The 15,862-nt window shown below is 38.9% G+C and overlaps 1 protein-coding gene across 39 annotated transcripts in view; it reads right to left on the minus strand.

The window, feature by feature from the left end:
• Positions 1 to 8,900: 8,900 nt before the first annotated feature.
• The window catches only part of LPAR1 (lysophosphatidic acid receptor 1), a 360,038-nt gene continuing 353,076 nt past the window's right edge, over positions 8,901 to 15,862 (minus strand). For all 39 annotated transcript variants that reach the window (XM_042964124.1, XM_042964122.1, XM_042964120.1 and 36 more), the window contains one exon: positions 8,901 to 11,332. In XM_042964124.1, the coding sequence (XP_042820058.1) occupies positions 11,031 to 11,332 (302 nt within the window). In that variant the 3' untranslated portion in view covers positions 8,901 to 11,030. The remainder of the gene's footprint in view (positions 11,333 to 15,862) is intronic.

Genomic DNA, 15,862 nt, shown 5'->3' on the forward strand with positions numbered 1-15,862 from the left:
TAAAGAATATGTGGTAAAAATATATGTATTTATATACAATGGAATACTACCTGACGATGAAAAAGAATGAAATCTTGCCATTTGCAATAACGTATGTGGAACTAGCCTGTATTATGCTAAGCGAAATAAGTCAGTCAGAGAAAGACAAGTATCATATGATTTCACCCATATACAGAATTTAAGATACAAAACAGATGAACCTAAGGAGAACAAAAATGAGATAAAAAAAAAAAGAGGGAGGCAAACCATAAGAGACTCTTAAATACGGAGAACAAACCGAGTGTTGCTGGCAGGTATTGGGTTGGGGGAAGGGCTAAAGGGGTGATGGGCATTTAGGAGAGCACTTGTTGGGATGAACACCGGGTGTTATATGTGCTGAATCACCAAACTCTATTCCTGAAATTATCATTACATTATATGTTCACTAACTTGGATTTAAATTTAAAAAATAAAAACAAACAATTTTAGTTTAAAAAAAATTTTTAAAGGGACTTTCTCATGGAAGTCTTGCTTGGGGCTCAATCCCCGTCCCCCCCATAATATTCATCTCACCTATAATAATGACTCTCCCAATGGTTGCCCCCCTTTCTGGTTTGTAAGCTCTGGGAGGATACATGCTACATCTGCTTTGTTTACCACTCTTCCCCGATTATGTGCCAGAAGTTTTAACACAACATAACGCTTAACAGATGCTTCACCAGGGAAGCACAAAAATATTAAAAAGGAATTTAGAAAAGGTAAGGTAAAGTATGATCCTACTTTTGAAAACATGAGTAGAGGTAAATAATATAATGAATAAGCAACTAGAAATGCAGTCAGCTGGGATGGACACAAACCAGAAAAACTAATTAGGGCTTTAATTTTTCTTGCGTCCTGAGGAGCCTTAAGGTGGGGAGTCCAGAGCCTGTGCAGTAGTCACAGATAAACATTTAAGAGTTGTCAGTTGATAGATGTGTTTTTCTAAGGTTTATTTGTTTTGAAAGAGAAAGAGTGTGAGTGGGGGAAGGGCAGAGAGAGAGAGAGGGAGAGAGAGAATCCCAAGCAGACTCCACACTCAGCCCGACTCAGGGCTCGATCTCACAAACCATGAGATCATGACCTGAGCCGAAATGAACAGTCGGATGCTTAACGACTGAGCCTACCCAGGTGCCCCTTTTAGATGTTTTTAACATCATGGAATGAGATGAGTGTACCTAGCAAGAAAATACGAGAAAGGAAGAGAACAGGCACACGACTGAGCTTTAGGGGACCCCAGCAGAAGAACTGATTTGATGATATACTCCAGTAACACCAAAGAAGTGACCATGTGAAATTTCCAAAGGTAGCATCCTAAATGTGACCTTTAAGGCTGCTGTTGCCGAAGACTTAAAAGAGAGAAACATACTATGGGAAACTGGAGGAAAAGGGATCCTTTTAAAATAGCAGCAGAAAGTTTAGTAACACTGACACCTACAGCAACATAGAAAGAAGAAAACGTACCTATGAACTGGGTCCTTTAATTAGACTTCCAGGTTGAGTGTTGAAGGTTTTGCTTGTCTTCTTTTTGTCATTTATAGTAAATGGCAACCGGAGACAGCTGAGCTAAAGAAAAGACTGTTAAATATAAAGGGTCCAAAATTGTTTGAAAACTGTCCATTTCTAAAAGCGGCAAATGATGCTGAGCAAAATAAAGGGCTTCAGGCACAGAACAAATGGAGGGCGTTGTCAGGAAAACACGGTCTATCAACGAAGCTCAGCTTGCGACTGACTACAAAATCTTTCCCTCAGATGTCAGAGAGATCTAGGTCGGTGCCTCCAAGAACCATCCAGACAGCAGGGCTTCTCAAAAACTAAAAGGTGTTACCTCTGTATCTCTCTCTCTAGAAACATCCATGTGCAGATTTTTGTGCGGACCTAGGTTTTCAGCTCCTTTGGGTGAATATCAAGGAGGCTGACTGCTGGGTGGTAAGCTAAGAGGAAGTTTAGTTTTGGAAGAAATCACCAATGTGTCTTCCAAAGTGGCTTGTACCATTGCGGATTCCTGCCGAGAATTGCTATGGCTCCACATTCTCACCAGAATTTGATCTTGTCCCTGTGTCAGATTTTCACCACTCTAATAGGTGTGTAGCAGCATTTCATTTTTCTCTTACTTGTGTAATTCCTTAATGGCAGAGGCTGAGGAGTATCTTTTCAGGTGCTTATTTGCTATCTATAGGACTTCTCTGACGCAGTGCCAGTGCAGGTCCGTTGCCCATTTTAAAACTGGATTGTTTATTGTTGAGTTTTAAGAGTTCTTTGTACATTTTGGGTAACAGTCCTTTATCAGATAAATCTTTTGCAAATATTTTCTCCCAGCCCATGGCTTATCTTTTCATTCTCTTGTGTCTTTTACAGAGCAGATGTTTTTAATATGAGTGAGGTCTAGTTTATCAATAGTTTCTTTCCTGGATCATGTCTTTAGCGTTGTATCTAAAAAATCATTGCCAAAGCCAAGGCCATCTAGATTTACTTCTACACTTACTTCTAGGGGATTTATAGTTTTGTATTTGACATTTAAATTTTGATCCATTTTGAGCTAATTCTTGTGAGGAGTGTAAAGACTGAGTCTAGATTTCATATTTTTGTATGGAGATACGTTGTAGGACTATACGCTGGTACAATTTTTTTGGAATACATTTTGGTATTCTTCACCAAAGTTAAAAATTTCAATGCATATTCCCTATGATCCAGAAAAAGTTAGAAACAATCCTAGTATTCCTCGAAATTTAATACTGCTCGTCAACATAAGTTAGGTTATGTTGCATTAACAAATGAACCACAAAACACAGCGAATGTTTATTTCTTGTTCATTTCTTGACCATGCTGTTCATTCAGTATGAATGGCAGGGATTTTACTCTGCATAGTCATTCAAGGTCTCAGGTGGATGGGGACTTCGTTCTCTTCATGTTCTCACATCTCCATGTTTGGCTTTCAGGGAAAAGATCTGGAGAGTACCACAAGGACTTTTTACTTTCTCAGCCTAGACATGACATTTGTCACATCCACACAGAGTCCGCAGGTCATGGTTAGTCCCATGGACTTGTCTAGAAGAGCTGTCAATTTCCAAGAGTCCAGGAAGGAGGGGGAAATAAAATATGGATGAGCTCTAAAAATCTCTACTTCAATTACACAGTGAGGCAGATACAGATTTACCAACCTTGGACATACCTCTGTGTCACCAAGTAAAAAACCCAAATATGTTCCAGATAGTTAACCTCATTTTGTTTAAAAGAAACATCTCCACATTTTCCTGGACAATAGTTTCAGATATTAAGTTCTGCTCTTTTTGTTTCTCCCTATTTCCTTCCTTTTCTTCCTCTTCAAACATATCAAAGGCTCTGTGCCTCCTATTTTGAAGAGGAATGTGGCAGGACGAGAGGAGAAGACCTCAAAGTCCACAATCTACATCTTCGGTCCAGAGAGATGCCCTGGGTCTCATGGATCACGTGGACACTTAGCTCCTGCATCGTTCTCCTTGGGTAGCTCATGGAGAGCTCAGATTTTACTCAGTATCATTTTCCTGTAAACTTGCTCCTCATTTGCATTTCTTTTAAAAAAATTTTTAACATTTATTTAATTTTGAGAGAGAGAGAGAGAGAGAGAGCAGGGGAAGGGCAGAGAGAGAGGGAGACACAGAATCCGAAGCAAGCTTCAGCACAGAGCCTGCTGTCAGCACAGAGCCTGACGTGGGGCTCAAACCCACAAACTGAGATCACGACCTGAGCAGAAATCAGATGCTTAACCGACTGAGCCACCCAGGCGCCCCTCATCTGCGTTTCTTATCTCATCGCATCATATCCGCATCTGTCAGTGGCCAAGGGCATTACCTGAATTATGACTTTTGGCACACAATCTCCGGGTCCCAAGCCTTCTCGAAGCCAGCCATCTCTTTCTCTCTTCACCTCCATTACTACCTTCATCTTTCATCCCAGCTAAGGTGACAGCCACCAACTGTCTTTTGGCTCCGGGCTTCCTTGTCTTCAATGTATTCTGAAATGTAAACGAGACTGTGCCACTCCTTTGCTTAAATCCTTTAACCGATTCCCCATAATTATCGGGATAAAATGACCCTCAAAATTGCTCAAGACATCATGCCTGCCTGCCTGCCTTCCAAGGCTCAATCTCACAATCTACACTTGTTCTTCTTTCCAAAATGGCGTCCCTTCTCTCACCAAGCGTTTACACGTCTTGCCGGGAATGCCTATCTACCTGTGCTCCACGTGTGGCCTTTTCCTAATGGTGGTATTGATGTGGATGAGCTACTAGCGTGGATGCAACTCAGGAGCTTGGCAGAGCCACACCTTTATACGAGTCAGGCCACAAGGTGAGGGCTTTGAGGGGACAGTTCCTATGCTAAAATGGAAACTTACTAGACTATTCTTACAAAGGTAGTCCCTCTTACCATCTTTTTGTCCCTTTTATTTTCAATTTCTATCATGCCATAGTTCCCTTTATAGCTCAATACAATTTATGTAATGTCCTGGTTGTGATTTATTTTTAACTTATTTATTTCTTCCCGCTTTCTCCCTCACTCCTACTAAATTCTTGAAAAAACTTTATTTTAATGTTTATTTATTTTTGAGAGAGAGACAGAGCATGAGCCAGGGAGGGGCAGAGAGAGGTAGACACAGAATCTGAAACAGGTTCCAGGCTCCAGGCTCCAGGCTCCGAGCTGTCAGCACAGAGTCCGATGCGGGGCTCGAACTCACGAACCATGAGCCAAAGTCGGACGCTCCACCGACTGAGCCACCCAGGCGCCCCAAATTCTAATCAAGCTCTATAAAAGAACTTGTGTGTCTCACTCACAGCAGTCCCATATGCGCTAGTATATGGAGGGTTCTCAAAAGGTCTTTGTGAATGAATAAAGAATGAATAATGACAACTACCACATTGAATTATGGTTTTACAGTTCTCAGTCAAAAACCATTTAGTAAACAGCACCGTATTTTAGTTTTGTTCCAGGCATTTGGATCATAAAAAGGAGGCACAAAGTACAAATTATCTCATTCTCAAAGAATTTATAATCTAGTTTGGGGTATGGGCGTACCTGCGTGTCTATACAAGCACAAGCACCCCGCGGAACAAATCATGCACCTGTTTATGACCTGTTACCGTCTATTGCTTTTACTGCGTTAAGTTCTTTAAAGGCTTAAAATAGTGCAGTATACTGTCTGGCTCAAGGAACTCATAATTTGTTTGGGGAGCCAAGATAAGGACATATGAGGAATTATGGATTGCAATATAATATACATGTAATTATGTTTAAATAATTCTATAGACAACAACTGTTAGGTCCCCGATTTTTCCTCTGAGATCCAGTCTCCTCATGTGTAACAGGCACTTTGCAAAGACCAAAATACAAATTACATGAGGGTCTTCTGTAAGCTGCAGGCCACATTACAAATTCAACATACACTAATATTAAAAATCTTTCCAAAGCATACCAAGGCACATTAAACAAGACACGCTCAGAAAGCACAAACTAATATTGATAAACTATTAATTCAGAAGACTTGACCTTGTTTTTTTTTTATTGTTCCTATTTAATTTTAACTGCAGTATTCTTAAATGTGGGGGAAACCTTTATCAGGGTTGTGGAACTAAGGAGCCATTTCTTGGTCAAGAGTGCCTTTGTGGTTGACACATTTTATTTCATTTAAACAAGCGAGTTTTAAGTACTCCTTAATACTGTGTTATGTGAGGTGGAGAATACAAAGTAAACTAAGATTCCTTCCAGAAAGATGCAAGGGATTAAATACAAACCCATTATAAACAATATTATACAAAGCAAAATGAATTCTGGCTTCCCTGATGCCAGTGCGAAGACATTTGAGAGTTTCATAAAACAAAATGTAAGATCACTTTGTGAGGGTCTCTGTTTATTAGGCAATATATGCAACAGAGATCTGTGGCCTAGCTTCCACCCATCCGGAGAGATTTTTACTTTCTACTTTATTCGTTTTTGTATTCCTTGAACTGTTTATAAGTTTGTATCATTTTTATAATCACAAAAGTCTCTCTTAACATACCTGTACAACCTCTAGGGAAGTATCAGCCCCACGAAACTGTTGTTACAGAGAAGTTTTAAAAGTTTCTGTATGAAAAATAGTTAGAATGTATTTGAAGAACTGGAGAACAGATTAGTGATTGCCAGGGGTCAGGATGGGGGTGAGCCCCAAGGACTGGGGCTACAAAAGTACAACAGGAGGGATCTTTGTGATAGTAGAACCACTCTATACGTGGATCAACGTCAATATCCTACTTGTGATTTATACTATGGTTTTGCAAGATACTGTCCCGGTTTCACTGGGAAAACTGGGTAAAGGGTAGAGAAATCTGTCCACAGTACTTCTTACAACTGCATTGGAATCTACGATAATCTGAAAAGGAAAGTTTAATTTTAAAATGTTAGCAACGTTCTAACTAATTGAATAAAATTGGGATCCATGAGCCCATACTGATATAAATGAATGGGAGAGGACAGAACTTTTCCTGATAGTAGAAAGCAAACTAAAAATTGTGAGAAAAAAGAATTATTCATCATTTGGCAACTATCAGAGCAATGATCCATTCATCCAAGAAATACCAATGGATGCGAAGACTAGACATTACAATTCCAGGAGGAATAGAATATTTCCTACAAAATACTATTATTACAAAGAAGAAAACAAACAAAGAGTAGTTTTCTTCACAGTGGAGAAACTGACAGGAAACACCTTAGGTAATCAAAATTGACATCATCAGAAATGGAACAAATCAACATGGTTGGCTACTTGCCAGGATACAATGAGAAGAACCACAGCAGCACTTCTGTGTTCTTTTACCAAAGATAAACATGAATCTAATTATAAAGAAATATTAGATAAACACAGATGCAGAGACATTCTACAAAGTGACTGGCCTGTGATCTTGAAATGACAAGGTCTTGAAGGTCAAGAAAAGACTTAGGGATTGTTCAAGATTGAAGAAGACTCAAGAAATGTGGTAACTAAATACAACCAGCGACCCAGGCAGGATTCTTTTGCTGCAAGGGATATTAGTGGAAAAATCGGTGAAACTTGAATGGGGCTGTGAATTAAATGGTAGTTTATCAGTGATAATTTCCTGATTTTGATTGGTTGTATTGAGGTTGTGACAGAGAATATTGCCTGTAGGAATTACACAGTATCCAAGGATGATGGGGCATCGTGTTGGCAACTTACACATAGTTCAGGAAAAATGTTCTATAAATTTGGCAAACTTTAAGTTTGAGATTGTTTCAAAATAAAAGTTATGTTTAGTATGAGAAATGCAATTGATAGTTTTTTCTGCAGTCTAGAGCTCAAGAGATTATAGTATGTTCAACTTCTCCTTCCTTTTCCAATAAACAATATATAGGCAAATGAGAAGGACAGCAGGAGTGAAAATGGAATTCTCTAAATCAAGGGTTGGCACAGTTTTTCTGCAACTGGTCAGATAGTAAATACTTTAGACTTTGAGGGATGATCTCTGTTGCAACTATTCAATTCTGCTGTTGTAGTACCAAAAAAAGCCATAAACAATAAACTGATGAGTGTGGCTGAACGCCAATAAAACTCTTTGACACTGAAATTTGAAGTTCATATAATTTCCATGTCTTACAAACTATTCCTCTGCCTCAACCCTCCAATCATTTAAGAATGTAAAGCTCATCCTCAGTTCATACAAAAACTGGTAGATTTGGTCAATGAGTCCTAGTTTGCCAACCTCTGCTTTAGATTTTAAAAGGGTCTTTACACACCACATTTTTAAGCACATTATGAGTAAATAATTTATAGATATGAGAATTATAAATTTCCCAGAAGAACCTGAGATTTTAGGTATAGACTATCAAGTTACAGGTGAATGTTACAGAATGAACGGACCCTGCTTTGGAAGAGTGTTGACCCATTTTGGCCCTCAGTTATACACATTTCTTCTGTCAGATGACACCTAAATCCAAGCCCATCCCAACACACAAACAAACCGCAATCCTTCTGAGGGTTTAGGGGCAGGCAAAGCTCACTTGGTGCTAAAAATAAGTGATTTGTTTCAAAAAGTCTTGCCAGAAAAATGTTCTTACCTTGGTGTAATGAAGGGACCCAATTAAGACATGTTTCTACAGTTTTGATTTAGCACGAGTCACAAGCTGGGTTTAAGAAAAAGAGCTAGAAACAAGATCACAAAATTATATTTCAAAAGTTGAGGGACTAGCAGAATAAATTAGAAGGAAGACGGACAGTGGAACCTAATGGTTAATTGGGAACGAAAATGGGAAAACCAGTATGATTCATTAATTGTATATCGGCTGATGTTTCAAGACTAGGAAATCATGGTTTCACTAATTTAAAAAATGGAATATGTGAGGGGTGAATAATTTGTGAAGAAGAATTCTAAGATATCTGATTTCTAACAATCTTACATCCACCTAAATTTAAAGGTTCAGAACTCTCTTCCAAATGTCATGGAGACCTTCATTCATATGAATAAATGTTAACTTTTTTTTAACATCTTAGCAACACAACAAAAAGAATATAATTAGCATATCATTGGAAGATAACTATGACTTTTGTTAGTTATTAAAATTGATAAGCATGAAGATCACTGTGATTTTATAAACTCCAAGTTTTTCATAAAGTCATCATAATGTTTTTATAAACTCACTTTTTCCAAAAGAAACTCATGTTAAGAGTAAGACTTATTACTGACAGAAAAAAAGCAGTTCTGAGTTGGGGAAGCATATGGTTGCTTCACCCCAAGAGGTCAGAAGGCCTGGTGATGGGGACATGAAGTTGTCCACAGAAGGAAGGCACCTTGCGATGCAAGCTGGAAGATTCCTGAGCAACAGAAACAACACGGACCAGAACCACACATTGCCAAACACTGATTGAAAATGAATTTATTAAGATCCAATTAGTATGTTTTTAATTCAAATAGTCCAGAATATATGCACATGAAAGTCCAAGTTCATTTCTTTCACTTCCAACATAAAATGCTCTGTACTTTGGATAAAGTATGTGCAAACATGTTTCTGCTAACTGGTTCCCCATGTTCTTTCCACCGTGGGCACCTTACAAGTCTGCCCTCTGCTCAAATGCTGACCTCTTCCTTCCTAGACAATGATTCTTCTGGACATCTTTCTCTTAAACGTACTCCCAACTTTCCCATACCTGCTTCATGACTGTGACTTTACTGGTTACTTATAACAAACTGGTGCAATTTTAGTTCATCTGGACAATTCATTAAACAGGTATCACCCATTATGGTGGGAATCTATTAGAGGTGATTCCCAGAGAATACACAGTATCCAGTCACATACTGACACACTCAACCCATTTGCTACACGAGGGTCCCAAGCTACTTAATATGAAGATCCTTTATTCTCTTGGCATGTTTGATTTATTCGCATTGTCTTCACTTCTACATTACAGCCGTGGCGACCAAGAGCTGGAAATCGGTTCCTCAAACAAAATTTGGGATTGCTAGACATGTTAATTAGGGGGTCCTGGTTATTTGTGACAATTGACTGCTTCTAGTCCATCTTGTTATAGAGAAAAAGTCACTCTCAACTAAAGTGACCACTGCATTTCCTTTGTAAAAAGGTAACTTCACTGGCTTTCCTCACAATTGCCACCCATGTGGTGCAAAGCAGGAAATCCCTTTTTATAAAAGGTAAGAGCATAAAAAGACATTTCACATTTAAAAAAAAATCCTTCATGGGAATATGTCCTAAGTAAATCATCAATTATATGGACAAAGTTTTATGTACACAAAATTTTGCAACATTATTTATAATAGCATAAATCAGAAATGACCTAAGTAGTCAACAATGTGGGAATGGTTAAATAAACGGAATTGCATCCATTACATGGAATATTATATAGCCACTAAAATTATGTTTTTGTAAAATTTTTAACGCCATAGGAAAATGTGGCAACTCTGCAGTGGAAAAAAAAAAAACGGTTATAAAATCGTTTACGTATGATCCCAATTATATAAAAAGGCATGTGATATACGTAGAGGCATACACGGGGGAAAAGCTGTGGTTACGGTGGTTAACGGTGGTTACTTCTGGGTCACGATATTACCAGTAATTATTTTTTCTGTTTTACACAGTTCTGCATTTTTCAAGTTTTCTACAATGACTATGTATTATTTTATAATACAGAAAAACACAGGCTATTAAAAATTCTTCTGATGTACTGATAATTAGAATGCACTTGGGTATTATAAATATGTGCTTCATCTTCTATGACTTCTTTTAGACTACGTATTCTTTTGGTAATAAACTTACATTCCCTGTTTTAGATGTGTTATAACACTTTGACAAGAAGGTAATATTATGATTAGAACATTGTTTCACAACCTAAATACTGGCTTTGACATCTAGGTTCTTCTATTTCCTAGAAGATTTAAAATCGATACCCTTTTATCTTTTTAAGTAAGGCATACTGCATACATACATTACATGCATGCTCTCTAAAAAATTCTAATTCACAATTTTCCTACATAAGGAAAAAAATGGAGTTACAATAGTTTAACAACAGCCTACAGTCTTATCCATCACAAGCATGCTGATAGGCATAAACATGTTTATGAAATGAAATGTATCCTTTGGAAATAAAAAGAGGGAAGCCTGTATGTAGATGAAGTTGTGGATTCAATTAGTCAGAATTTATTCTGACTTGCACCAAACCACACAAAATCTTTTGAAGTCTAGTTAGTGTAGTCTAAATGGACACCCTGGAGTCTATTATGGATTCCATGGCATGATCTCCACTTTCTACTGTCAAAAGGAACGGGGATCAGGATGAGGGTTGTCACGTAAGCTAATTTTCCACGTATCTCAAGTCTTGTGGGGGTCTAGGAACAAATACTGCCATTGGTTAGTGTTTAAGTACGTGAGTTTATTTTTCCTCTCTCTCTCACACCCCACCTTGCCCTGGCATTTGGGTAGGGGGAGGCCGTTCATCCCTCAATCGATGATGGCTGGCTGCTCATCTTAGTTTCCTTTCTAAACCACAGAGTGGTCATTGCTGTGAACTCCGGCCAAGATGGTGTGGTTGAGGGAGGAAGCCGAGCGGTCCGAGCCTTCTGTGGGGCCACTGGTGTTGTCACTGCGCTGGCAGCAGAGGATCTGTCTGAAGGTGGCGCTCATCTCCTTGTCACGGTAGGAGTAGATGATGGGGTTCATGGCGGAGTTGAACTCAGCAAGCAGAAGGAAAAATTTCTCATAGGCCAGGACATCACACTGTGGACAGCACACATCAAGAAGTAACAAGACCAATCCAGGAGTCCAGCAGATGATAAAGGCACCTACAAGGACAGGGATCAAGAGGATTTTACAATGGAAGAACAAAATATATATATGTGTGTATATATATATATATATATATATATATATATATATATATAATTATGAAGCAAGCAACTGTCATGTGAATTTGATATTGGTTCAACATAAAAATACTAAGATTCGAAGCCACCAGACCATCATCTGAAATGGAATGTTCATCTTCTGTAAAAATAAAAAAAAATTTAGTGAGAAAATAATTTAATAAAATCTCATTGATTCAAACCCTACTGAAATTGAGTATTTATGAGAGAAAGATGATGACTACTTTGAGCAAAACATAGTTTGCTAAGAAATTGAGACACTTGGGGATACACCCCTCAACCCTTACAAAGATAGGGTTTTTAGCAGTACGACGTTGTTTTGGAGCAGAAGGGAAACCTGTGACAAATGTCCTTTAATGTTTGATTAAGGCATAATTTCTGAATTCAGGCTGAATGAACTCAAATCCTTGCTTTGCTATTTCGAAAACTGAGTGAATTTAGGCAATTACTTTCTTACCTCAGTTTTCTAATGTGAAAAATACAAATGATTACATTTACCTCATCAGGTTTATTGTAAGGAGTAAATGGGTGCTGAGAAAATAATCATTAAGTATATTTTATCAGTATCAACAATAATACTGTTATGATCTGCTCAGTATCACGGGCCTATTTGGAAATAGAAATTTCCAACAGGAAGATGGATGTTTATTTTCTATTCAACAATCACTTAAAAGGTGCTTTTCTACAGGCCTTACAAATACTAATTTTATCAGCACTTTAATAGCCATTTGGGAGAGAAACCACTATTCCATCATATAGGTGAAGGAACTAGGAAAATGCTATGTTATATTCCTGCTTCCTGAACTTAAGAAAATTAAATATTTTAAACCAAATTTTATAGTTTAGGTGTTTTACTAATTTAGATCAACTTTCATTTCTTCCCCAACTATTCTGAATTGTTTGGGCTTTTACTCTAAGCGTAAAAAGAATGGAAATTCTTAATTCCAGTTGATTTTGTTCCTGAAATCACTCATTTGACTCCCAGGGAAAGTAGAGGTTGTGAAATAGTACTAAAATCTACCACCGTGGCACTCCAGGATCTGCAGGGGATCCTTGGCCAAGAGGACGTGGGCTAACAGAACCGGTGGGCACCACCCCGTCCCATCATCGCTCACCCCGTATGTGCAATCAGGCCACGCGGGGAACAGACAGGGAACAGGATGACCACTGAAGAATCTTCAGATTTAAATGGCACTGGCCTAAGTGGCTTGGACTGGGGTTGTGGATTTGTACTAGCCTCAAGGATTGAGTTTTGTAAAACATAAACACATGAGATTTAGTATCCAAACAGCCCTGTTTTGAATGTGAGGTTTCTTTTTTGAGCCTATTCAGCAGGGAAATGAAAATAAAGAAGAAAAGTACCCCCATAAAGCTCTTTGTTCTAAAACGCAAATGTGTATTGGTTTTCAACTGCTATTCACTTTGAAGACTGTCCAAGGTGCTTCATTTTCTAATAAATACAATACCTTAGATTCTCCTTAGAGAGAAAAAAAAATATTTCAAATATCAGGAGATAATAGCCAAGGAGCTATTTGAACTTCAAGTAAAAATGTTAATAAAGCATTCATTCCAAGTCCTTGAATTTCCTTGCTTGAAAATCACTCAGAAAGCTAAACATAAAGGGAAATCAAAGGAATTGCCTCTTGGGTTTCAGAAATAATGCATTATTCATTGAGAAGCCAGGAAGGGAATTATTCTCAGGGTGGAAAATGCTTGGATGGAAAATGCATGGTCCCATTATTCCATTTACTTGGAAACTAAAAACACGCAGGCCCTTCATGAATGGGAGAGCATTCTTGCAAGTTTCCTTTCCCTTTCTTTTATCAAAGCTCTAATTGAACTCAAATTCAGAGCTTGATTAGATACCAGCAACATGCAGCTCAACAGATTTATTTTAAATAAAATGATCTTTTTCTCCTCCTGGGCAGAAGAAGGGAACATTCTTATTCCCACAGGACTTTAAGTGACAGAATTCAACTATAGTCATTTGTCGCTTATAATTTCTTCCAACTTTTAAAATTCAAAAAGAGCAAGATCTTTTTAATAAAAGCCATAGTCTCAGAAACTAGCCCATAGGCCTTACTTTTAGACTGAAGAAAAAAAAAAAAAAAAGGCAAGGAGACTTGCAAGATTAGAGACAGGAAGTGGGAAACACCATCCTGACACAGGAGCTAATATATGTGGATGCTTCATTGAGGAACTTGGAGTCCTCTCCCTTCTTCACCGAAAGGAACTGTTTTCAGTACTAGGATCACAGGCCCAATCACACAGTCCCAATACTCTGTGTTTGGTTCTTTAAGACTTAAGTAATTCGAGGGACTCATAGTACAGGCCTCAAAAATCAACATCTAAAACCAATCATACCATTTTCCCTTCTTCTCCCTTCCCTCCTCTTTCACAGAGGTGCCAAGGACCACACTGACCAAAAGTGAAGATGGGCCACAGAAGTGGAAAATGGGGGCCTGGAACATTCCAAGGTGATGAGGCTTCTAAACAATAGTGAGTGGGGCGCCTGCCTGGCTCAGTCAGTAGAACATGCTACTCTTGATCTCAGGGTTATGAGTTCGAGCCCCACGTTGAGTGTAGAGATTACTTAAAAATAAAATCTTTAAAAGATAAACAATAGTGAGTGAATATTATGAAATCAAGTTTGCTCCAACTATGAATTTACCCGCAAGCTTCTTTAATGAAAAATTTTTTTAATGTTTATTTTTGAGAGAGAAAACGAACACAAGCAGGGGAGGGGCAGAGAGAGAGAGAGACATAGAATCCAAAGCAGGCTCCAGGCTCTGAGCTGTCAGCACAGAGCCCAACATGGGGCTCGAACTCACAAGCTGTGAGATCATGACCTGAGCTGAAGTCGGACGCTTAACTGACTGAGCCACCCAGGTGCCCCTACCCTCAAGCTTTTAAAAACAAAAACTACACCCAGGCCCCTTTAGTAATAAGTAGCCAACCATAATTCAATTGGGTGATGGAACTTGAGATGTGCATTATGGACCCTATCGACACCTAATCTGCAGAGACTCGAGTACATGCCGAGAGCAGGTTAATAAGAGTAAAAAGAACCTCATCTCCACATCAGTAAAGTGGAAAAGTAACAGCTCCTTGCCTACTCCATAGGGAGTGCTGAGGATCACGCTGAGATACAACATGTAAAAGCTCTCTCTACCCTGTACATCTACTGGACTATACTACCTATTGCCAATGTCAGTGGCGTAATAAGTGAAGGCCGGTGTAGCACAGAACCAGAGCAGATTTCCTGCAAGGGCACAATGTGGAAGCACGTTTTGGACTGGAGAAGACCTGGCATTTCAGGAAGCTCTGAGATGATACCACCCTGATTATAAGAGATTCCAAGGACTTGCTGTTGAGTCCAAGGAAGATAAGAAGAAGGAAAAGAGAGGGAACACAGGGAAGCACAGGAGCCCCACATTATTTTGGAGGTTCTCATGGGTCAGCTCAACACCTATACCAAGATGGCACGCTACTGGATGTAGTACTTGATAGGGACAGTGCTTTATGTAGTTTGTATATTTCCAGGACATTTCTGATGGATGTATTCCCACAAGGAATGGTATGCAACAGTAGGGAAATAAAAAGGAATCATAAGTAGTTTATGGTTATTGATTTTAAAGTCAGAAGCAGAAGCGGCAGAAGATAAGATGGCCAAGGTCATGAAGGCCTTGCATACCTGGCTAAGACATTTGAAATTTCTCCAGCACAGCACTGGTTCTCAGGCCTTGCCACATATTACAATAAACCCACAGAGCTTGTAAGAAAGATTGATTTTCTCTTACACTTCCCTCTGTGAGATTCTAATGTCATTAGCCTCACTGGTCTGTGTCTCACTGAACATGGAATGCTCTAATACAGTGGAAGGAAGAAAATAATGGATAAAAATAAAGACAAAAACATCAGATGTTTCCAAATTCCAGAGAACTACAGAAAGCCTGAATTAGAGCAGTGGCAATATTGGCAATATTAGGAAACGGACTGCATGAAATGGGGAAGATGGAAAGAGTCTAGATGTGCCTCTAGATTTTCCACGGTGGGGGTTGGAGGGGGTGGTGAAGGAAGAAAGTTGCTACCTTTCATTGAAGGAGGAAACACAGGAGAAAGGGTTGGTTGGTGTTTTCTGAGGGGAGAGGAGGCAAACAGAGATAATGCCCTCGAGTTTACTGATCTTAATTTTGAGGGACCTGCAAGACTTCAGCTGCAGACGCCTTAAAGACAGGATAGGCTCATGGCAATTTGAGTCCTGGGCAACTGTCTCTCAGCGTGCTGAACAAGAGTGGCTGCATTCTGCACAACCTGCCATGTTACATGTAACAGGGGAGACAGATATTCAAAAAATATCCATGGGTTAGAATGAATAGTGGAAGTTGCTCTTCTTAGAGCAAGCTTCATTCCTGTCTTACGCATCTGTCAAATCAATCTGTGAGGCCC

This window comes from Panthera tigris, chromosome D4 (genome assembly GCF_018350195.1).
Source record: "Panthera tigris isolate Pti1 chromosome D4, P.tigris_Pti1_mat1.1, whole genome shotgun sequence".
Lineage (NCBI taxonomy): Eukaryota > Metazoa > Chordata > Mammalia > Carnivora > Felidae > Panthera > Panthera tigris.